Source organism: Gallus gallus, chromosome 5, assembly GCF_016699485.2.
Source record: "Gallus gallus isolate bGalGal1 chromosome 5, bGalGal1.mat.broiler.GRCg7b, whole genome shotgun sequence".
Taxonomy (NCBI): Eukaryota; Metazoa; Chordata; class Aves; order Galliformes; family Phasianidae; genus Gallus; species Gallus gallus.
In genome coordinates this window covers 38,205,791-38,231,292 of record NC_052536.1, presented here as the reverse complement: position 1 = coordinate 38,231,292, position 25,502 = coordinate 38,205,791, and the positions used below count along the sequence as shown (strand labels likewise).

The window sequence follows — 25,502 nt, the reverse complement described above, 5'->3', positions numbered from 1 at the left end:
GGAATGGGTCCAAGTGCTGGAGAAGGAAGAGAGTCTGTGCTGACAGTCAGAAGTGCAACTAGAAGTCCAATCACAGGAGATTCAGCAATGACAAATCACAGAGTCTGCCAAAGTATAGGCCAATACTCTAGGGATGGACATCCTTTTCACATGGCATAACGAAACAGGAAGACTCAGTAGGGCAACACAGAATGATCATCTCCATAGCAGTATAGTGGCAAGGAGATACATCTAGAATCTAAAAAAAAATTAAACTAGTCAGTTCTGTAGAGATCTGTGCTAATCTGCACCCTGTATTGCTCTGTTCACTCCAGAATTGAACATTCCTGGTGATGGAGTATTAATTAAGTATGACTGGCCCAGGCAATGAACAAAATAAAAGGAGTGCTTTCCCCACAAGTGGACTTACCTCATTTCACAGAAGTCAAGAGAGTGCTGGTGCAGTGGGCTGACATCAGCCAACTACTCACACAGTGGCTTGCTCTCTAGTCAACCCACTAATATGCTTTCCATTGCAAGGTGAATTATTCTGTCCTTTTTTTTTTTCAATTAGAGAGTGTAAGAAACAGAGAGAGTATCTGTGTGCTCAGGCATGTTTGCTCATACACGGTCTGCTTGTATAAGTACACCCAAGCATCTGAGGATATCAGAGCTCACCTGTATGCACTTCTACTTCCAGCTATATTGTTGGACCTGTACATGTACACATCTGCAGCATGCCTTTGGCGCTCAGGACACAGACATATACCTTATATGTGAATTGTATTTGCAAAATTAGTGAGCTGGAATTTGTCTACATATATATGCACTGAGGTTATCAAAGTCATCTAAGGAATTTCTGATCATTGGTTAAGACTGACAAAAATTGGTACACCGTACCTTGAATAGTCCTCTTGAAGAAGGCTTTGCATGCCTCACAGGAAGCCACACCGTAATGGTACCCAGAAGCAATGTCCCCACACACTAGGCACAGCCGCTTGGGGATCGCATTAAGCATGTACTCGCACTTGGTGGGTGAATCTTCCATGATGGCACTGGCACAGTCATCGTAACGCTTACGGCAGGACCCACCACCAATCCCTGTGCCATTGAACATGGGCGGTGAGTCCAGGCCATTGGGGTGGCCACCCATGGCAATGCCGTAGCCACCACTAGCATCGGAGGAGCCACTTGGGCTGTGGTGGCTGATGGCGTCGATGCCAGATGATGGGCTGGAGGGCTCGGTCTTGATGAAGGACCCACAGCTGGAGGAGAGGTGCCGCTCCTCCGTGGCCATTCTGCCGAGCAGCCTGCAAAGAGAGAGCAAAGATGTTCAGTGGCCTCCTGGCTACATGCAGCTCCAGGGCAGTCAAAGGAGAGTCCTACTTTCCCACCTCAGTCCAATTCCAGCCAGCTTAGGCAGTCCAACACCACACAGGTACTTCTCCTCAGGGATACGACAGAAATCACTGAGAACCATTTGCCTACTTCCTACCAAATCACAGAGAAAGTCAAGGCCATTAATGTAGATCACAATTTCAGGCTGTTCACAGGCTAGTTCTTGGAAGGGGCATCAGTGCTGATGAGGCAGAAGCTACCCAGAGCAGACAAACCCCGGGGAAGCAGAAAGAAATGAGCCGATCCGAGGCTGGCCAAATGAAAAAGATTCCTAGTTAGTTCAGGATTCCCTGCCCTGGCTCTAAGCAGAGTACACAAGCACACCCTGCAAGAAGGATCTGTTCAGAATGGATTTTCTTTTGTAATACAGAAGTCTGTTATTTTCATGTTGGATTCACTCTTCCTCTTCATTAACATCACTAAAATGGGAGCTCAGAAACTGAAAGAAACTGATCTGATCAATAGCTTCATCCAGCTTAACCTTAAATATTAATCTTCCTTTTGTTTACTAGCGTAAGACTTATGCATAGAAAGGCTTCTCTCAAATTTCCACTTCTTACAGATTCATATGCCCTAAAGTACATGCAGGGATGGCATCTTTACCAAATTTGAAAGCTTTTATTATTATTAACTGCAGTCAAAGATAATCTTATTGTTCACATAAAAGTTCAGTCTTTTTTTAGAACACTGCTAATTCTGATGATATCATATGGAAATGAGCTCCAGGGATTACTTGTTCAGTCTGTGAACAAATAAAGAAACAATCACTTCTATTGTGCATGCTGTATTTGCAGCACCCAGGTTCCCTGGACATCTCCTAATTCTCCTTCTCATGACATGTGCTTTTTCTATGTTCTCCTAATTCAGCTTTTAAATATCCATATAATCATTCTTCATGCATTCACGCAGAAGTTTTTGCAAACCTCAAATCTGTTTCATCATCCATCTCTGAATTTCATCTACTTTGGCTATTTCTGTTCAGTCCAGAAGAATTCAGCGAGGCAACTCCACAGTAGCATGAAACTGGCACTACTCCACCACTTCTCCAGTTGAAGGTCTGGACAGCAGTCAAGACAAAGGTATGCCATCAATTACCTAGTGACATTACCATATTTTCAATGTTATTTTCAGCCCATCACTTACATAACTCCTTACATTATTTGCTTTTTTGCCCCTCCCTTAAAATTAAATTGTTACCATTTCTTTAACAGACAGTATCAGCAAGTTACTTACTGAGACTCTCAGATCTTTTCAAGAGTTGCTACAGTTAATTTAGAATCCATTAAGATCTATGAAAAATCAAATTAATGCCTTCTGGAATGCAACACTGCAACAGTCAACAGTGCACTTCATCTACCAGTGTGCTGCCCATGCACCTAGCTTTATTACAATCCTCTGGAGTTCTTCAGTCTTTCTTGATAATGTATTGTGATCTGCAGAGTCTCATTGCTTGCCCTCTTTGAAGATCATTAATGCATGAATCAAACACCACAATGCAGAACTTTTGGGGTCATCCATGTTAACCTTTATCATCCTGAGTACTAACTTCCCCTTCTTTTCTGGGTAGGGTATGCCTACTCTTCATTTGCTGTCTCAGACACTTTTTAATTGATAATAGTATTAGCCTGAGAGGTCAAATTTTCTCTCCAGCAAGACAATTTGTCAACGGCTGTTAAGAAAACCTAAAAATATGCAATCAACTGATTTTCCTGATGACATATCCAAAGAATTTTGACTGCCTGGAGATGCTTAAATTTCTTCTTGGAAGCTCCACTGGTTTAAAGTTACCACACCATGATCATGTGGGTAATTTCTATTTCAGTTTCAGCCTATTTACCTGGTATTTATGGCAACTCCTCCTGCCAAGAGGTCTGACCCATCAGGTGACAGGACAAAACATTTTGTGACACAGCAACACTGACGTGCGTACGTTACATACATCATTTCTGTGTCTACTGATATGAATGTAGATGTCTGATACACAACAGCTTTACAGTTCTACATCCTTATGATTTCATTTGACCCAAGTATCTCTTGATTTTTCTTTCTCTGTTTCATCGTCAGTGTTTGACCTCATCTCCCATCTCTAGGAATCGATCATACAAGTCCATTATTTGGCAAGATGGCTGACCTTGAGACTATGGGCAGGCATCTCACGTTCCTGGGCTCCTCTGCCTGGTGTTACTTGAGAGGGATCAAGAGTTTAGTCCCACTCAGAGACAGTGTGATGAGTTGATGAGTCCCCACACTTTGCCCAGAAAAGCAGAAAGGAAAGCAAAAAGCTGCTGTGCTGGCCAGATTCTGGAACCTTTCCCTACCTGAGAGGTGCATATGTAATAAAAGCCTGAAGATCACTAGGCATAGAAACATGAGATTAGGATCAAAGTGGAAGGCAAAACCACCATAAAAAACTTTTCTGCACTGAGGAACTCCACAGTAAAAGGAGCTGAAGTTGCAGTGTTAAGGGCAGACAGAGGACAACGCTATGAAAAAGGCATGACAAGGAGGTAAGCTGAACTGTCAGATTCAGTCAGGTAAGTTCAAATCCCAGCTTCTGCCTCTTAAAAAGCCCAGAACTCACTGACTGGGAAGAAATGAAGGAGCAACAAACAAGATTCTGAGCTGTATTGGAAAAAATACTGAAAACTGGGAGTAGAAGGACTTCAGAGAATTAAGGTTAAACAGAGGTGACAGAAGTCCTCTGCGTCTGTGCTTATATCTACTCCAACTAGGGCATAACATTTCACATTCTTCATGTTAGCCATGTATGAAACAGACTCAGCCTGGTACACCTCCTTGTCTTAATGGCACCCTTTACAAATACTGAGTCAAACCTGAATACAGAAAACAAAGCTACTACTGCTATGGCTGGTTGTTGGAGCATGAGGCTGTTCACTTTTTCAGATTTGGAAGTATTTTTGGAAGTCCTGTCTACCATATTTACTAAGTGTAATTACTATTTGCAAGACAAGATCCCACAGAGGAATTTTACCTAGGAGCACTGCTCTCCCAGGCCATCATAAACCAGGGAATCACAAAAAGGAAGGGACAGTTGTTTGCAATCGCTTCTCAGAACTGCTGTTGTAGGTCCGGACCTTACTGTTTAAAAAAAGAATCTTAGTTCTGAACTGATAGACCTGAAGACTAGCACTGTTTTGTCACCAGCAAGTTATGGGAAGCTGGATTTGCCCCATACAGACTCAGTGAGGTGTTTCCGTCCACTAGGAAAAAATAACAGAGAAAAAGGTGAGATCAGTCTCCTAGGACCAACTCACTTCTCGACTCACAACCTCAGTTACAGAGGCTGCCGTACAATGACTGGTGGTCAATCAAATACAGCAACAAACCCCTGCATCCTAACAGTCTAGGATGCTTTTCCTCTCAGTGAGACAGTAACATATAGCAAGTTCTGGTTAGGTTTGAACAAGTGCTTTACAGACAAAAGCCCTCAGCACCAAGACAGACCAAAAACCATAGCCAGGGTGTATCCACTCATTCCAGAGGTTTTGTTTTTCTTTCGTGTCTGGTACAACTTTCATAGTTGACTAATGGGCAGTAGACACTGAGTTAAGCCTGTCCAGCTCTGACTTTCAACAAGTCCCACAGAGATCCCATCATGAATTTTAAGCAGACTCAGTGTGTCCCCTGGCAAGAAAAAAGACATCTTGAACTTCAAGAACAGTTAAACATTTTTTTTGCAAAGAGTTCAAAGTGATGAACAGCCATTTTGCTCAGCTCTAGTTACCTTAATAGGAAAGTAAAAGGAGAGAGAGATGATCCAACTCTCCTTCGCGCTGGCACAGGAAACTCCGTTACTATTTCTGTGCCATGTAACAAGCTTAGAGGTTCTAAACATTTCATTCTTTTCACCTTTCCTCATCATAGGTCATTCCCTCTAATCCCTTTAGCATCTTTGTGGCCTTTCTCTGGACTCATTCCAGCTTACTTGGGTCTTGCAGCAAGGTGCCCCAAGTCGCACACTGCAATGATGCCACAGCACTACAGGGGAGAGACTCTCCAGAAAGTGCACAGTCAGGCAGACTTACAGGCCAGCCATGTGTAGCTTCACTAGCCATTAGCCCGCACACCAGCTCACATCATTGCATACCCACTGTCTCACCAGGAGCTCTCAGAACTTAAGCTGCTTTGCCATCTTGCTGTGCACAATATGAAATTTGGATTCTTCCTGTTCTAAACTAGATCCGGTATCACCTTTAAAGCACACACCACTAATTGTTACTTGTTTTTATCAGAGCCAAGGCCTTTTAATAATGCTCATTTTTTCAGCCTAGATCTTTTTTTTTTTTTTTTTTTACACTGATTTGTTTCTAATATCTTTCAGTTGTGTCAACTGTAAATTTAAGAACTACACCTTATACATTTTCCTTCAAGTCGCTAACAAATATTTAAAGGCAAAACACCGCCCTTTTGGTCACCACCTTTGCAGAAGGATCAAGAATGTCTATAACCCTTCTGTTTATACTCTGTCAGCTAATCCATGATTCATTTCACAGGATTTGTATCAAAACCAATTTGATCTAATTTCCCTAATAAGATCTTACACAGCTTTGTGTCAGAAGCTTGTGCGTGGTCCAGAGACAGTCTATCCACTGCTTCCTTTTTGCCCACTAATTATCTAATTGTATCAAGAAAGGTTATTGTCTGACTACTCTCGTTTCATAAACCCGCTGCTGTTTATCACTGATGATGCTATTAGCCTTTGTGTGCACACAACTGCCGTCAGACAAGTATGCTCTGATCTCAGATATCCTAGATGTAAGTATGCAGGTTTAGACCAAGTCAAGATTGTGCTTTAGGTGCTCCCACGCCTTCAGTGTTATTTCTTTTGGGCAGTGATGTTGATTTAATATTAGAAATTTATCCAATTCTTCTCTATCCTTTCACCCTTTGCTACTTCTCTACAATGCTTATTACACGTTTTCTGAGGTTTGTTTTTTTTCTTTTGCCAGAAATAGTCATTTGTAGCTATGTTCATCTTATTATCCCAGTTCTAGATAAAGAAATGACATCAGTGTTTTCTAACTACAAGCCTTTACTCGCCTCAAGAGACAAAAAAAGACGCAGAGGTGGGTCACAGCTACTTTCAAGACAGCTAGAACAGTATCTGCCGCTGTTACAGAAAGTAGCTTTCCCCTCTCAATAGGATTCTCTATCAGCTAACATATCCAGAATTCGGTAACTTAATTGCATCTGAACAGCTCCAAGTGCTGATGCAAAACCACGTATCTGACCCTGCATGTTCTCCATGCAACGCTCCCTACTCCAAATTGAAGCTAGGGAAGTTTAGAAGCATTACTGCTGATGTTCTCTAGTGGATTATCTCAGTACGTGATCTTCAACAAGAAAAGCAAGGTTATCTCAGTGCTATCCTCATTTTTTGAAGGAAGGTAGGAATGAGCATCAGAAGTTCTGCCATGTAGGCCAGTCCTTCTGCCAGTATTTTCTGATTAAATCACACAGCCACCAAGACAGCATGCTGGAGATTTCCAACATTAAGACTAAAATTGTCATGAAAATATATCTGAAATATATCTGTGTAATTAGTATGAACATGGGTAATGAGTGAGCAAGTGAACACCCTCTCATAAATTCCTCAGAACAAAACCTGTTTTTTTCCCCAGGTACAAGGAACAATGCAAAAGGTCAGAAATGGGTTTTTTTGGTGGTTCTCACAGATGGACACAGACTCCAGACAGAATTCAATTCTGAAAAGTCCTGTGATCTACCATAAAATCGAAAGGCCCTGCAGGCAATGTGCCTGTACAGCTTGCGACTTCCAGGTGCTCTATGGCTGTGCTTGTGGTTCTGTGCATTAGCCCTGAAGGTCACAACTGGAGAGTCCTCACAGTGAATTCAAGCTTTACTGAAAAAAAAAAAAAAACTGAGAAGGCTGCTGCAAATCTGCTCACTTTACATCCCAACTGGTGACAACAACCATGCTTTGGATTACACTGTCATTTTATACCAATCATGGAAGTTTAAAGACTCTTTAATAAGCAGAAACAGCAACAATTAAAGTTTAAAAAATCCAACCTTTCCATAATTTTAGGCCTATTTCCATAATACAAGCCTATTTTTACTATCAATATTTATTAGTCCAGATGACAAACTTACACCGCATGTGTAAATGAGATGTGCATGTCATGCCATGATGCCATTTAGGCAAGACAGACTTTGTGGGCCATACAAGAGAGCTTCACATCTCATAGCTGGCTGACAAGCACTAGATCAGCTTCTCAAACACTCACCACAATCCAAGGAACAAGCCAAATTTTGTCAGGTGGCTTTTTTTAGATACAGAAGTAAATAATGCTTTCCAAGTGGCAGGCTACACATGACAGCTGCAATAATAACCTGAATAACTATAGGGTGCAGGCACAAGGCATTCATACCACAGGGCCAAGTGGCTCCCACCTGTGGGCTCCACTTGCACCATAGGCAGCTCACGCATGGCCCTGGCTCTTGGCCTCACATGTACTGGGGGGGGCAAGGCCTGTCCTGCCCTGCTGCTCCATTTGAACCCCAAATGAGAGGGACATCAACTAGAGATACTGCCTCATCCTGCCTGACAAATCTTTTCCACACAACAGTCTGAGAATAATGGGATCTGCTAATGTGTGTGTCACTTCTGTGCAGTAGGTAACTGTGGATAAGTCAGCCCTAACCACCATGGTCCAGGAAGTTGTTCTGGGAATATTCTATCACATTGGAACATATCCTGAACCCAGGGCAAACTTTATTTCTCTCTGGAGGCAAAAGCCTGGGTACTTGCATGGGTGACAGGCTTAATTACCGAGTTGGGTGACAGATCATAAACAGAAATTGCCAAGATACCAGTACCTGGTTTTTAGAAGGTTTTACTCAAGTCATAGCTTTTTGCTTTGCTATACAGGATAAGACAGTCATAACCTCAAATCAACCTAAATATTTTTCTCTGGGGTGCAAATATGATTTCTAAGGGTTCTGTTGTGCCTGCTAGCAGCAGCTCCATTTTACTTGCATAGGCTACATTGCTATTTTGCAAAGTACGGCAAGGCCCAGAGATGCTCTCTGCAAAGTATTAATCCCTAGTATAGCCACACGATAAATACTACCTGCTTGCCTTCAGAACAAACACAAATCATAGCTTAGCAAAACCTTGATGAGTTTGCTGGAGTGGATGGCACTGTGTGACTTCTACTCCACAGCATGAACACCAACCTGGACAGTCAGGTTGTAACAAGGTGCAATTGTCAGTATTTTGTTATAAATGCAATATACCATCCTAACTCTTAATTGCAATGTTTTCTGTTGCTTCTGGCTCTGCTGGGCATCTGGACCTGGCTTATTCTGCATAAATGCATCACACTTGGCTTGCCTTTTAAACTTGCTTTGAAGAGAGAGAAGGATTTTTAAATTTGCCTTGTAATTTGAGGTCAGGCAAAGAATTTTTGAGTCAGGAGGCTGAAGCATCTAAAAGGTAAATATGACAGGTAGCCAACAAAGTGCTACAGCTCTTCAGCTGCAACAGTCTACCTAAAGACCTGTCTCCAGGGGTCAGCCCTGAGATGAACTGTATTATATGAGATCTCCTGAAGTGAGTTGTGGTATGAGACAGTTCTGCTATGTAGACTGGAAGAAGAGATTCCTTGCACAGGACTAGGCAAAGGAGTTCCGAGCTGGGTTCTTTTGCTAGATTAGGAGATGCAGGACAGCAAATGCACATACTCAGGCTCTTGTACAAATAGTATTTGCTTGTCTAATGCCCAGAAGATGTTTTTATCCCTTTGACCCATTGTATAACCAGAGTACGGTTACATATCAGTAGATCTGCTCCAGTCCAAGTTAGCTCGCACTGATGAAAGCTGCCACAGCAAACTTGTCTGGAGGCTGCTTAATAAATAAAAAGCTTTCTCATGGGCAGAAGACATTATGGATTTCCTGCTAGCCTTCATCCCTCCTCTCCTTCTTGTAATTTCTCATCACACTTAAGACAACACTCTTGTTAGTTAATGGTAAGAAGTATTACACAGATGAAGTGACAATTAATCTGGAGGTGTGACATATATTATCAGTTCACTCTCTTATTAACACATCGCCTTTGGAAGGTACCTTGCCCTATGGTGTACTAATGGCTGTCCCTTCAGAGTGAATTGTTTTAGCACTTGAGCTAATGCTTCTGGCTCACACTTACCGTTGATAGCACTGTGAAACAAGGATCAGGATTCACTAGCCATTCACTTGCCATTCACTGTTTATCTAAATTCTACCATCACCCTTTCTTTCCCCTGCTGTCATTCTATATTTCGCATTTCCAGGCTGTCTGTACCTTCTTCCTCTAATATTTCTGCATTTGGAAGATTGCTCACACCAGTTCAATATCTTTGCTTGCGTATGGCAAAGCTAGATACAGTAATCCCTGTTGAAATGCTCAGCTAGACCTTCATTTATTCTTGATGTTTCTTTATACCTTGTCTATCTAGGGCACTTCTAATCTATATCTCTCTTAGTACCTTCAGTGTCCTTCAGACACTAGTGAATGATACTCATACAACAACATATTCAGTAGAGCACTTCAAACACTCATACGTCAGAATTTTGCTTTCACCTTTTCAGCTGAGCAAGGAAAGGAAAACCTCCAGAAGAGTCATTCATGTCACATTCATTTTTTGCATCCTGGCCTGATCCATCGTCTCATCTCACACAGACCTCTTTTTTCACTCAGTAACATCTTAGCATTTCTGACAGAAAACAGACACCAGTGCAAATTCCTCAGCCTGCACTTCCTTGTATTTCAAGATATCCACTGAAGGCACTCCTCTCTTCAGCCTTGCCTACAGTTCATGATGAAAAATAGCAGAAAGAAAAATAAAAAGACGTAGAAGTATTGTTTAATTCCAGTAAGTGTTTCAGAAAGGATTTAAGATGGGAGCTACCTACCTACAAAGGACAACATCCTAGAAGGAAATGTGAAGAAAGACTACAGAATTAACATTTCCTCTGAATACTAATTTACTGAAAGGGTATCCGAAGTTTATTCAGACAAAATCTGAACTTGTATGTCCTCCAGTCTGGAGGCATTCAGGAGTTCTCTGACTTTGAGCAATTGTCAATTTTTTGCATTTTTTATTACACCTCAACACTTAACGCTGTGGCAGGACTCTGCCTTTTTCTCCCATCCCTGCCAAGACAATCTAAATAGGACAGATGGGCTTTGCTTAGATTCCACCTGTAGCTCTTGGAGATATCTATAATTAAGTGGCTCATCACTAGAAACATTACTCAAAGCTAGATGGATCCTGAAAAAACTGACTAAAATTAGTTCCGCATACGTTAGAGCATGGAAAATAACAATGGCCAATTACTGCTTCTCAATTTGAACCCCCCTCCCCCCCCCCCCCCAGTCCCTGGCTCTCCTGGGAGCATTTCTAAGATGATATAGAAGCAAAGCAAGGTGAGAGTGTGAGAGCAAACACTGAATCTAGCACAGGGAAGCTGTCCCAAAACCACTAAAAGAGTGGAAATGGGAAGAGTGGTGGGAAGAGACAAAAGAACTGTGTGGGGGTAAGGGCAGGCAAGAGACTCATGCTGCAAACTGGAGTCACGATGTGGCACAGAACAGAGAAAGGGATTACAGTGGAGAGCCCACTGTGGCTAACAGACACCACAGGTCTGGGGGAAATAGACTACCGTAACATACAGGATTACCATTACCTACCTATTTAAGATATCCCCAAGGTTCACTTTTGCTGAGTCTTTAAAACCCCACCACTGGTAGGAAGGTATTCAGCAGATTTTCTACAACACTCTAAGTAGCTAGTTGTAGCTGACCCAAATTCCAGCCTTGAGCCCTAATGACTTGTTTTAAATCCACTTCATTCATCCATCATTCAGACTGTCCCCATTTCCTTCCAGTCCGCTTGACCCTCAGACCCCATGATGTCCTGCTTACCTGCCAGAATCAAGAGATGAGAAGACCACCAAGGGCTACAATCCCCTCTGCAGACAAAAATTTGTGTAATGGAACAAGCATATGCTTCATTTTCCCCATCACTCTGGCTTATGTTGCACATTCTTTTATCTTGAAACCAACAAAAACGTCCACCCAAAACAAATTCTGCACTTAAATTCCCCACATTTGCCTCACAAATTAACAACACTAAGTGTACAAGCAAATGTTGTTAAAAAAAAACAATGTGTTCCTTTTTATTATGATGAATAAATCTCCTCATCCTAGGAAGTTTTCACTTTTCCTTATTTGTATTTTGGAATGTGAAAGAAAAAAAAAAAAAAGCAAGCTGTGAGATCTTTGACTTCAGTTTTACCTCCCAGTCCCATTCTTTACAGTGTCCCTACTAAAGGGCAAACAGGCCAAGACACACACAGTAACACAGGCAGATGGACAGCTAGGCACCTACAAAGATTTGCAGCTGCTACTGCACTTTCACGTGGTACTTTTCTGAGATAGGCTTTATTCAATCATAGAATGGCCTGGGTTGAGAAGGACCACAATGATCATCTAGTTTCAACCCCTGTGCTATGTATAGAGTCGCCAACCACTAGACCAGGCTGCAGGAATCTGTGTATGCAGGCTATACATACACACAAATTTATCACACAAATAAACACAACCCCATTCCTCACCTTCAGACATCCCTCCTTTCCTCATTATGTGGATGTACCTAGGTACCATTCCAGTAGATTCGCTACAGAAGCCAAACTATGATCTCATATTTTCAGATCATCACAGCGAGTGTTTGGAACTTTACAGGAAATACAGTGCAATAAAGCAAAAGATAAAAATAATAATAAAAAATATTAAATACATAAATTAATAAAAACAAAAACAGAAAAAAAAAATCACTGCCTAACACGGCTGCACCACCTGCAGCTTGCACTCTGACCATGGCTCTATGTCTACCAGAGCATGAGAGGGAAAAGCCCGTGTATGATTTTACATATGTCTGCACTCTGTCTCATTTAGTATTTGAGCACTCTTTGTTCTCTGTCCAGAGGTCTGGAGCCCTTTGCAGACACACCTCAGAGGGGGCTGCCCTCTTCAAGGAAGGTATGGAAAAAGAAGCAAGTTTCAGCAACCCCCAGCCTGGGGTGACCCAGCCCACCCTGCCCACGCGTCCTCCCTGCTGTGCTTGTTCCGTTTGCCCTTGGAATGCTATCACTTATTATCACGCTGACTTCTCCAGATGGGGCATTTTGGCTATTGATCTGATAAATAAACAGCCTGCTCGCTCGATCAAAATGTTATTTTGCATTTCAATTACTGTTCACTAATGCAACCTTCATCCCGCCAAGAGCGCTGCTGGCAATGACACTCGACCTGGCACAGGCGTTTGCAAGCAAATTCGGCAGCGCCTGCTGCAAGCACCTAACGGGATTACCAACCTCCATTAGACTCATAGATGGAGAAGGAGATGGACAAGCAGTACTGGGCTGAGAGGGGAACAGATGCATGCAGAAAAGAATTTGTGAGAAACCTGGGCGAGAGGTGGGGATAGGCAGAAGCAGAAATCCATTTACAACACAGCTTTGCCAAATATTTTGATGGTGGGAGGTCTCAAAAGCTAACTACATCCCCTCCAGCCACCTCCCCTGACAGCTCATAGTAGATAGACTGAGCTCACTGTGTGTGAGCCATGCAAGTGTTCAGAGCAATGGGAAATGGAAATCAATGTCTGGTGATGAGCCAGCAGTAAGCACTGCAAACCCATCAGGGCAAACAGGGCCATTTCTGAGGCAGGTTGTGCAGCCTACGTCCACTCACATTCAGCTGGATGAGGGATGCAGTGTGAAAACCAGAAGGGAAGAAACCCTGTAAGTCCTCGATGGTTCCTCCAGTAGAGTAGGAAGTACCAAAAAGAGTAAGAAAAGGGTACCCAGATCTGCTGATAAGATACGGATCTTAAGCAGGTGTTGGTGTCTATTGATTCAGCATTCTGCTTACACCAGGGAATACTTTGCCAAATCCCCAAACTGATTTCACTCAAAGTCCACCAGCACAGCAAGTCAGCAAGTGGCCACCAGCAGTAAGGTCAGGCACAGCTGTTTGGTTAAGAGGCAGCTTTTAGTCCTGAGCTCTTCTATTCACATGATATGCATCACGAGATAGCCTTGCTTTAGCTGTTTCAGCAGCAGACTCCGACTGTATGATGCAGAACACACCTTGCCCACCACTTTTTTTCCTCCCCAGATTTCTAAATGCAATTTAACATAACATAAGCTGACTCAGCCACTCAGCATGCAAGTGGTGTTAAGCCCTGTCACCAACCACTGTATAGCATGTAGGAAGGTGCTGGAGTTAGCTCCCACATGACGAAGTAATACACGGTCAACAAAGTGCATTTATTGCTATTTCAAAAAATCCTTTGACAAAGATCTTTCACCAGAGCTCAACTGCCTTCCATTTCATTACCAGACAGCAACCAGACTGAAACTGCCAGTCATCTATGAGTTAAAAATAAACAAACCCACATAACATCCTAACATTATATAAACGTAATGCTAAGTATAACACAATGAATGAAATCAATGTGATGCATAAGGACAGGATCTATAACTCCACACACTCACTCACACTTCATCTGCTTTGTGTGCCCAGCTCCCTCTGCCCTTGGCAAACCAGGCATGTCCCCAGCCACCTCTCTCTGGCCAGGTCTGAGTGGATCTCCTTGTTCACATGCTGCTTTGTAGCTCAATCTATTGGAAGAGTCTTATCTAGGAGTAGAGTCACTGATCCATTTTGCACCTAGATTACATTTCTCCCCAGCACTAGGCACCAATGCCCCAAACAGAGCTCAAGGACTCATGTGTATGTTATTGCTCCTAGTCACTGGTTCTGTACTTACAACACAGGACAGTCAGGTATGAGGTACTGAGTACTCACAGTGCAGCCAAAAAGTCCCATACTCTAACTCCAATCTCAACACTAATATTGTAGACTTCAACAAGTCACTGCAAAGCTCCAAGATGCTGCTTCTCCAACTGAAAAGCACAGATACGGTCCTGAACAACCTCACAGGAACACCAAGAGTGTTAATCAGCAACTATACTTGAAAGAATAGAGCATATAGATGAAAGTGTTAAATAGGATGATGGACAGACGAGCTCCTATGTTCAAGTGATGGCCTGAAGATGAGGGAAAGGCTGTTGATGTAGTCTACCTAGGCTTCAGCAAAGCCTTTGACTGTATTTTCCACAGTATTCTCCTGGAGAAGTTGGCAGCCCATGGCCCAGACAGGTACACTCTTTGCTGGGTAAAGAACTGGTTGGCTGGTTGGGTTCAGAAACTGGTGGTAAATGAAGTTAAATCCAGCTATTGACTGGTAATGACTGGTATTCCCCAGGGGGTGGTATGGGGGGCTTTTCCTGCTTGATATCTTTATTGTTGACCTGGACAAGGGGATTGGGTGCATCCTTAGTAAGTTTGTACTCCACACTGGAAGGAAGTGTTGATCTGCATGGCGGTAGGAAGGCCCTACTGAGGAATCTAGACAGACCAGATCACTAGGCTGAGGCCAATGGGATGAAGCTCAACAAGAGCAAGTGCCTGGTCCTGCACTTTGGTCACAACAACCCCATGCTCCAGAGTGGCTGGAAGTCTGTGCGGAGGAAACAGACCTGGGGATATTGGTCGGTGCTTAGTTAAACAGGAGCCAGAAGTGTGCCTCGGTGGCCAAGAAGGCCAATGGCGACCTGGCTTGTATCAGAAATAGTGCAGTCAGCAGGAGAAGGGAGGTGATTGTCCCCTGTACTCAGCTCTGTTGAGTACGGTTTTGGGTCCCTCTCTACAAGACATCGAGGCCCTGGAGTGTGTCCAGGAAAGGGCAAGGAAGCTGGTGAGGGTACTCGAGCACAAGTCTTATGAGGAGAAGCTTAGGGATCTGGGACTGTTTAGTTTGGAGAAGAGGGGGCTCCGGGGAGACCTTATAACTTTCTACAACTGTAGGTGGACAGATGGACTAGATGATCCAAGAGGTCTTTTCCAACCTCGATGACTCTTTGATTAGCAGCATAATTTGAACATCTTTCTTCAGCACTGTAGCCCAGAGCTTAGCCTGTGTAAGAAGTGTGAACAGTTAGAGTTTTCTTGCATGCAAGCTAGACAGAGAGGAATTAGATTCACAGATCTGTATTATACAGATCAATTCTGACCTCCTCTTGCATCTGACTCCCCTTTAAACCGAATCCCCTGTGACCCAGTCTACACAATAACCTTATCTCTAATACTGCCTAATCCTATCTCCAGCTCCCTTGGGTGCTATTTCACACACCAACTGTCTCCTGACCACATCACCATACAACCCATTTTTATGTTTTCCTTCACAGCTCAACTTTGCTAGAAGTTTTTCCATCAAGAACTTACTGTGTTAAAAAAAGATTTTTTCTTACAGAAAAATGTCCAACTTTGTTTTGTACTGTAAGATTTCCAAAACAAGCATAAAGAAAGTGAGATGGTTAATTTTGCTTTGTTCCTGGTACTTTGTTTAGCCTGTCGCATGCTGCCTTGTGTTCTTTGACTGACCAAACATGCACTGTTTGAAGAACATCCTGTAAAAAAGAATTGCGAGTTTTCTCAAAATAAACTTCAACAGATTTTCTACTCAGCATAAAGTTTCATGTTGTAGCCATATTTAGGATGAAACAACATTGGCACTCCTTGCATCTTGCACACAGCCCTCTGCTTGCACTTCACTGAGCAGGTCTCTTTTCTCTGTCCTTAATCAGAAGCATATATGTTCTAATGTATACAGAGATGCTTTGATACACTTCTTATGTTGTCCTCTTCAGTGAGGCAGCTTAATGAAAAAAATCCTGGCAAATAAACTACATCTAAATCACCCTAAAAGTTGGAACTCTACATAAAAGTTCTGGAATTCAAGACTATGGTGGAAGCTGTGACATCAACTCATGTAAAACAGTCATTCTGTATTACTCAGCCTTTTTACGTGGTAGGAATTAACTGTGTGTCAAGGAGCATCACAGAGCCAAAAATCAACCCCTCTGTTTTGAAAGCTGAGTGTGACTGGAGAAATCTCACTCTGCTTTTCCATTTGGTGCCTTTTAAGCTTTACCCCATTCCTTCTGCATCACAATGAAATGACTGCTGGCATGTGATCAGAAACTCAGAAATCCTGGCTCCCTATCAACTTACAAAAATTGACCTGGACATTTTATCCACTTTGATGAGAGCATGAATGAAACTTATTTCTCGTTCATTCATAAGGAATGCTGCTGCTTAGCACCAGCACAAGTACTTCACTTCATAACCCATTGAGGAAAAATTGTTGAAATTAGTACAAATATCCTACCTGCTACCTGAATCCTATCCAGTATTTTGTAGTGACAGTCAAAATAAATCACAAGTGGTTGGAATAATATCCTATCTCTTCATTTAAGTCTTGGTCCAACTACCACTGAAATTAAATAGGTTTTTCTGTTGATCTGAATGGAGGTTGGACTTCAGGATCAGAAGAGTTATCTGAACATTGAACACTGCAGCCATCCCATGCCCTTCATTGGACTCCTGGACATTTGCCTTCTAACGTAAAACCACAACTTCTACAAAAACACTTTTACTTCAAGTATTCCTGGTTTCTCTCTGTTGCGAAAGATAAGTTTGTCTTGCTTATGTGAAATAAAAGTGTGTTTGATGACCAAGATCCTATTCCTAAACCATGGTGCACAGTGAATCTGTCCACAGACCTCCACCCATCTGGTGCTGTGCTGAGCAGGTGACTGGCCTAAGCATCCCTTAGAAACCACACTGCTGTCAGCTGTAACAGGCTTGTCCACCCTGTGCAATTCACTCCAGAGAGCAACAACAGGCTCCCTACACAGGTCTATCAGAAATCTATCTAACAGAAACTCATCATTAGCAGATAAACAGCCCAAGCTCTAGGAACCTCTGATAATTATTCTGTTTGCAAAGAAGAGGTCTGTGTTGAAGCTATTTTCTTATTTTTTACTTTCCCACCCAACGAAGAACATCATTCTTAAAACAAGGTGAACTGAAGGAATCCAAGCTACAAATCAAACAGCTACAAGTAGCAAAACCATCTCCAGAGAGAATTCCAGTCCATGAGGTCAACAGCAGCTACTTAGTAGGGAAAGCACCGCTTATCCCAGACATGCCTGTTCTGGTGCACTGAGGTACCAGCTGCAGTGCTGCTTGGCATCAGCAGCAAACCTGGTACAGAATAGGCTGGATCAGCAAGGGAGCCACATAAACTGGACTGCAGTGCTAAGAGAGGTTATACAAAGCCAGTGCAAACATGAATATCAGCGTTTGTTTTTCCACGTATGTTGTGGATAATTTAGCTGTTTACCTGACAAATCTGTAAACCTTATAGTTTCTTCATCCCAGCAGAACTGCTGAATAGATTTTCAGACCATGAGTTGTTGAGAGTGTGCCTTTTGATACGGACATTCCAAATGCTAAAAGGAAACTTTCACATTTGGTACAGCAAAAATCTCACACAACTACAACAAGAGATCCCTCCAAGGTGACTCATGGCTGATAACCCTGCTGGAAGGATACACAAACAGTCTGACTTGGGACAAGGCTGTAAATATGAAGCGTGCTTCCTGCAAACCTATACTCATTTTGGAAGACTAAAACACAGAATTAAGTTGTACTGTCCAGCTTCAATCTTAACAATGGAAAACTCAGCTGTTTTGCAAAAGCACTGACTTGTAGACCAGACACATCACCCAAACCTTGTGAACTTCTGTCAGTCCAGATAGATTAATATTGGTCAAAACTAGTTAAAAAACGCTGTCTTGCTCTCTAGCAACAAAGTACATACAAAAAGCCACTCTGAATTGCAACCCTCCACTTCACATAGCACTTGGAAAAGTCAAGTCCGGAGCAGCAGTAGACAGAGAAGAGGGTTATGGATTCTGGTGTATACTGTCAGAGCACTGTTTATTCTAATCAATCAACTGAAAAAGTAGCAGCTGAGAGTAATTATTAATAATCAAGTAAAATTGGATTATTTCTCTGCACTGCAGTGATGTCTGGATTGAGAGGCTGGTATAGAAAAAGTTCATCAGAGCAAGCTACTGCGGTAAAATTGCTGACCTCAGCAGTTCATCAGAGAAGGTGGAAAAGGGAACCTCAACTAAACATATGGACATGCTATCTGCTCAGCATGAGGTATAACAAAAATAATTATTGGAAGACAGCTGAGTCTAGACAGTCAAATCATCATATAGCCAGCCGTATATCCAAGTGACAGCAGTAAGACCTACTGCCAAAGCTTTTCAGTTCTGAGGGATTTGTTTTTCGTGACTCTTCATTCCTGAAAGCAGTCAGCTCCCCATTCCAGATATACTGCCTGTAAGGAAGGGCGGTTGGATCTTGTCTGAATATGTTTTGCCCTCTGTGCATCTGTGGTCTTGGTTGATCTTATTCTCAAGCAATGGAATGGAAACATTGCTTTATACAATGCACACAATGTACGCATGCAATATGATTAAATATACATCAGAAAGGAACGCTATACCAAACACTGCAGTATACTTGAGTCTGGATATTCTATGTTTGCTTAAAACAACCACGATGTGGCACCGCACAGAGATATTCTTATCCGCAAACACTGAACTGTGACTAAATAACTCACACTGTTACTGCAAAAGCAATGGCTCAGCAACTTCATTAACAAACTTGTAGACAAAACTATATTAGCCGTTTGTGCCCATGAGTGCCTTATCCATACAATCACACACATACCTTCTAAGTGCTTTGCAGACAAAATTTAGGAGCCTTCATTTGAAAATTTAACTCAGATTCAGTATTAACAGCCGCACTGGGTATAAACCAGAGTGAACCTTCCCTTGCAGTAAACGGAATTGTATCAATTCACAACATTTAAGCTGCAAACCCCGAACTGAGGAACACTGCCCACTTACATGGGGAATACACTGCTGCTACTGGAGGAGGCAGAATTTGGAGTTCTTTGACATCTGTGTGTGCCAACCTCAGCCATGGAACAACTGAATTACCACAGCAAATGTTTTCTAACAACTTACTAATTACATTTTCAAACTAAATATTTACTTCTATCATGAGTATTTTTTTTTTTTAATCATCAACAGAATCTGTTATTTCCCCATTAACTTTAGCAATTTCTTAAATGAAAATAATCTTTTACTTAAAGGGTGCAGGGCAGAATCTTGAGAATTTCAGTTTCCTCAGAACTTCTGGATGATACAGAATGCTACACAACCCCCCAACATACATCTTACAGAAATGAAGGATCCGATGAGCAAAGGCTTTTCCTCATAACCTGCAGCAAAACACTGCTTTCAGCATCCCACTGCAAATGCCAGGTGCAATGGTCTACTTATTTCTAACATTCATTATTTTCTCCATTTCAGGAAGTGAGAAGGGAGATGTAGTTTAATGTTTTTCTTTGAGTCAGATCAGTCTGGAAAAGTTTTGATAGTGGGGATCATCTACCAGAATAGCAGAGTACCATTAATTCTGCAATGTTAATGTCTGCTTTAGACATCAGTGCACACAGCAGCAGGTAGGAGCAGGATGAGGGGAAACAGTGCTGGATAGTCAGCACTCTGGGTTCTCTGCTTGTGTGGGAAGAAAGGGTTAAGCTTGCCTTGAGGTTCACTTTGCTGTGCCCGGTTTGTGCAAGGCCAGAAATCAATCAATTGCACTCTCTCTTCTCCTTTTCTTCCTGGGAACCATTGCAGGAATATCGTGCTCAGGATCTTGTTTAAATCCACGACTCTTCTCTGTCAAGTCAATTCCTCCTATCCTCCCTCAAGCCCCCCCCCAACAACATCCCCTCCCCTCTCCCTGAAAATGGGTCTTCTGAGCTCGTTTTGCTAATGTATTCTCAAACCAAATTAGGGGCCCTGACTCTCGGTGAAGTTCGTGAGTTAGTCGCCGCGATGCACTGAATTAAAGATACCATCTCGGACTCAAATCAGATTAGAGCCCACACACACACATGCAAAGGCCCACTTTCTAATCAATTTTATAAAGGGCCTTCAGCAGAGATACACTAATGGTATTGAGCTAAGATCTTTAAACTAAGTCTGCAAGAAGTCTGCGGAGATAAAACGCACACTGTATTAAAGAGAAAGCTCTTCACTGCGCCCTTTCCACTGGGAATCCAGCGCACACTGGAAGAGCACCTCACAACACAAAGAAGCTCTCCTGAACCCAAGACGTCCCCTCCCACCCTCCTCTGTTGTTTTCCTCCTTCAGACCTTCAAGTCCTTTCTTTCACTTACTGTCAAGCTGCAGCAGAAGATTCCTGCACAGCAGGCAGAGGACATGGGAACTACGATGCCCTGGTATGTGCTAGGAATTAGACATAATGAAAACATGCAGATCTTTTTAGGCCTTTTCCATAAATCTATAATCAGTGGGCAAGTGATCAGCTGCTTGGGTTCAATTAGACTTCCTACTTCAATGCAGCTGCCCTGCAATCACAGACAAGATGCGAGGCACTGCCACCCTGGTTGGTGCATGTAACTGGGATGGCCACAGCAGCCGCCTGCAGAGATGTAACAGTCACTGTATGGCAAGGGGCTCCCCTTAGAGCAGTAGCTGTGCACACCTGGTATCTTCACATCCTCCTGTCCTCATGTATCTCTGGTTAGCAGTAGAAAGTCTCATGTGCGGCATCACATTTAGCTCTCCGAAGCCAACTCTCTGAACTGAAATGTGGAGCCCAGAAAAGGAAGAGCAAGATAACATAAAAAAAATTGTTGGGCAAGATTGCCCACAGATGGTGGCTTTGAAGGGAAGGCAGAAGAAAGAGTTTATAAAAGAAGCTGAAATTGGTGATTTAACAGCCCAGCAGTTGCTTGGTCACCAACAGACAGAGAAGAAAAGCCAACTAAAGACTGTGTTTGCAAAGTGTTCTGTGTCAGACTGGGAAGTAATTTTTTGCTCTGCTTCAATATTATCAGTAAAAGCACCTCAAAATATTTCACACACTACAAAGTCATATCTCAGAATCCAACATCAGTCTTTGTAGCTACTCACTTTCTAAGATGCTGCTTCTAAGAAAAGGATGAGCAAACCTACTAAGGTAGCAGAAAACCTGTGTCTTAACAACAATCCCATCAAAAATAGGAATTTCTCTTTAGCTATGAGAAAAAAATGCTTCTAAGATTCTTAAAAACTCTCATATGCTCAAGATTTTCTTGGTTTCTGAAACTCTACCTAGCTAATTGAATCGTGAGATTCTGCATACACAGCAGAAACTCCCCTCAAAATATTGATGGAAATACATCAAACACAACATACATTTCTCTGACTAGCTAACATACACATTAGCCTAACAACACACTGGAAGGAATGACTTGAACTTTCAGAGGGCCAGCCTTGAAAAAAAGTGAGCCTTCCTTGTGATTTTTGGACAGGTGACAGCTCCTAGAGCTGGGCAGGACACCAGTGTCCTCCTGCAGCAGAGAAAACCCCAACAGCAACAATCTTCCAAGATCTTGAGCTCCGCCACACTATTAGCACAGAACAGTTTCTCAGAGCTCAGATGGGCTCTGCTCTCCCTGAGACTGCTTCAGGCCTCACACTGCTGTGGAGTTTTATAATGTTCATGTGCTGAGGACGATGCCAGTTTTCAATGCAATTAACCTTTACAGCCTAATGAAATGGCTCTACTGGCTATGGTGGCAGCAAGGAGCCCCTTGACACTGGCAGGCTCCTGAGGATGGCTTATCAAGGTTGCAGAGCATCACTGCTCCACTTCTATCTGCAGGCTGCAGCTAATCAATGCCAGACCTGAAAGGAGCAGGCAATGCCAGCCCCAGCACCGCACTCCAACGCCATATTGATCTCTGGGAGGAGAGGGGACTTGAGTCTGCGCCCACTGATCTGCTGTGTCACAGGCAGCATTCTTCCAGGAACGTACTAGGTAGCAGAAGCACCCAGCTGGGAGAAAGGGGAAAATTCCTCAGGTGGGAAAGAGTTACCTCATATATGATACCATATCAGCAAACTGTCCCATGGCTTAGCAGACCTTGCTCAGTGAAAAAGAAAGAAAGGAAAGAAGAGCTACCAATAAGCTGGGCTTAGAACCGGGAAGTCCCAGGTTTCAGTAAAGAGTCAGAGCCAAGCCAGAAAGGTAGGAAAAACTGGGAGATGGGCTAAGAAAAAAAACACCAAAACTCTTTAGACTCCAAAAGACGGCAGAAAAGAGAAACAAAAAACAGGTTCTGGTAACTGTAAATCAAAGGCAATCTGGATCAGTTTGCAGCAGATCTGCATCAAAAGGAGACTTTCAACAGGTAAGCAGGAGAAGCAAGAAAAACACTGTGTCCTTTGTCTTTGGCACAGAGTATGAATAGATCCAGGGCATGGACAACACAATATAGATGCTGCCAGGGCAAAAAGGTCTCTGAAATTAATGCTTACGCATGCAGTGCAATACAAAGGGACCTGCTCTCAAAGGAGGATATTTTCCAGAACTGCAGAATGCGCTTATCTCCATATCTGAGTGTGAAAATCAGGACCGCAGGTGCAGCATATATTTATACATACACAAATATAGGAGCCTGCTTGTAAAGAGGCAAAGGCTTCTTTACCATTCAGTCCCAAATGAGCAGGAATGCTCCCATATTTCTCTGACCTATGTCAAGGTAGAACACATACACTTGCGTGGCACATAAGATTTCATCTAGACTATAGAGACTGAAACTAAAGGACTTGGTATGTGGCACCCATTTTCAAGAATTTCTTTCCACTAAAGCAAAAATAGAGAACAATCTGATTTGTGTGACTGTGATAGGGCTAGCTTTATCATTAAATACATTACTGTCATTTAAAAAGTATTTCACAGACCCAAAGCGTTCATCTCATTAAAGTATCTTCCCATAAGAACTTGGATTCCAGAGACAGATTAAAGAAAGCAGATATTTCAATCCACAATTTACCAGCAGGGGAGAGAATCAGGGACTTAAGTCTTTGCTCAGATCACCAAAGGAACTTATAGAAGAGCTGGGAACTGGGCTTTGATCCTGATCCCAGATTTGTAAACATTCAGCTTCTTTATGAAACAGAAGTTAGGAGAACAGTAGAATCAGAAGACTTACTTTGCATGCTTCCAAGAGCATGGAGTATATTTAATTTATTGGTAGGGACAGAATACCACTGAAAATGAAATACCTTTTTATTAAAAACCAGCAATAACCACCACTCATCACAAAACCTTTAAAATTTGCTCCAAAACTCATGCTAAAAGTACATCTAAAGAGTTGTCAGGATTTTTTTCTTGTTCCTTTGTGAAATGTTTGCTTACATTTATTTTCATTTATCTTAAGAAAAAGATCATTTTCACTGAGAAATGAAAACTACACAAGGACAACTCATTTTGGCACAGCTAGGAAAAAAAAATCAATTTCCTCAAGTTAAAGTTTTACTCTTTCCTTGGAAAAAAACAAAAAAAAATAAAAAAACACCCTAGAGAGAATTCCCACCTGCTGGGAACATGAACCAGATAGCAAAATTCAGCTCTCAAGAGCAGAAACTTCCACCTGAGTGTCTGTAGAAGGAAGCAAACAAGGAAGGGATCCCTCCCTGTCAGGCCAGAAAGCATCAACTCCGCTCTCTGTGAGCACCACAGCTAGGTTTGGGGAGTCTGTGCTGCCATCTTCAGGGATGCTCGCTTTTTTCCATGACCCAAAATCACAAATGAAGGCAAACAAAAAGGAAAGAATTTCAACATACAGAAAGAAAACAAGAAGACGACAGCTCCGCTCTTTTCCCTCCAAGACTGCTGGGTGCCTTGCGGAGAATCATGGAAACTAAAACTGGGAGAGCCAAATAAATCCTGCCTCGTCCATACATTCCCAGGCTGCAGTAAAGCTAATCATCGGTGCCTAGACCTGTCTTTTTCCTCTCTCTTCTTCTAATCCAGAATGGGATCGGGTGATTATTCAGAGTACCTCAATAGCAGATGCTCAGTTGATGCTAACTAACCATCTTCTTTACAAAGCAATTTCAAAAAGACAGAGAGACCCTGACCCCTTCCCACTGGGCTGAATTAAAATGAAACAGTTAATTGTGTGCCCACAGGGTACTCAAAGTCCTGTTTTGTGAGAACATATCACAGGCATTCAAAAGTTTCACGTACATGTTATTCTTCCTGAGACTAAACAGCTAGATTTGAGAGGCTGTGGGGATAAACGCTGCACAATAGCAAAGGTAAATTGAAGAGGACAAATCAGAATCTCCTTGTTTCGTATTGTTGTCGTATACGTTTCTCAAATCATTCTAAAGTGCCCTTTGATGTCTGCAACTCTTTTTTTTTTTTTTTTTAAAAAGGACAACCAATCCTACAGAGCTGTGAACTCTTTGTCATTTCTCTGAGTTTTTACCTTGTCACAAGTATTTTGCATTTTCTTTTCCCAAAATTGCTTCACAGGCTCTCAGGCACAGCATCTTTGCGTATCACATATTACACAACAAAATTCAACTTATCAGTACTGTGTTTTCAGGTTGAAAATCATGTCTCTGTCCCTCAACTGCTATGCTGGGGCAGGACTTTCTTTGCTGGTCATAACACTGACCGAGTGGGAGCCATGCTCTTCAGATCTCCATTGCCCTCTGGCCTCACTGCCCCCCTGTAAATATGACTGCTCCACGTTCTCAACACACCTACATGACAGAATAAGAAATAATGTTTTTATTCAAATTAAGCACCAACTATAAGCTTCTACGTAGGTCAGTATAATGGCTGAAGGTTAGAGATATAAAACTGCACCATCCTGTTTTATTAACAACCCATTCTTGCTTAAAGCTTTTGGCTTTGTATTTTATTTCACCTAGGATACTGTTATTACCTCACAAAATTGAAGACTTCCTTTTTGATCCACTTAGGTCATTTTTAAAAAATGATGATTGACACTGAGCTTGAAGCAACCTGTAGCACTTTTCAACCACAAGGACTTAAGCTGCTACTCAAAATGGCATGTACAGTAAGGGACCATTCCACTCATCTGTTTCTGAGGCCTAACACGTGCAGCCCAGGCCCAAGAACTGAAAGAAGCTTTACATCCTGTTGAGACTGTAACAGAAAGTAAGCAATAATGTAAATTTCTGAGTCGAAAGTTAATCAGAA

General features: G+C 42.3%; 1 protein-coding gene and 1 long non-coding RNA gene across 12 annotated transcripts in view; one reads left to right on the top strand and one right to left on the bottom strand.

The window, feature by feature from the left end:
- ESRRB (estrogen related receptor beta) overlaps window positions 1–25,502 on the bottom strand; it is a 127,696-nt gene that overhangs the window by 35,447 nt on the left and 66,747 nt on the right. For all 3 annotated transcript variants that reach the window (XM_015287714.4, XM_015287711.4, XM_015287709.4), the window contains exon 2: window positions 880–1,289. In XM_015287714.4, coding sequence (XP_015143200.1) covers window positions 880–1,276 — 397 coding nt within the window. In that variant the 5' untranslated portion in view covers window positions 1,277–1,289. The remainder of the gene's footprint in view (window positions 1–879; window positions 1,290–25,502) is intronic.
- The window catches only part of LOC107053519, a 182,685-nt gene that overhangs the window by 141,355 nt on the left and 15,828 nt on the right, over window positions 1–25,502 (top strand). Inside the window, exons 6-9 of one of the 9 annotated variants that reach the window (XR_005860464.2) lie at window positions 2,360–2,456; window positions 3,200–3,303; window positions 3,442–3,884; window positions 11,293–25,460. This is a non-coding gene — a long non-coding RNA (uncharacterized LOC107053519). Of the gene's footprint in view, window positions 1–2,359; window positions 2,457–3,199; window positions 3,304–3,441; window positions 4,237–11,292; window positions 25,461–25,502 lie in introns of those variants that run through there. The other 8 variants (XR_006939504.1, XR_006939507.1, XR_006939506.1 and 5 more) reach the window with 8 other exon arrangements.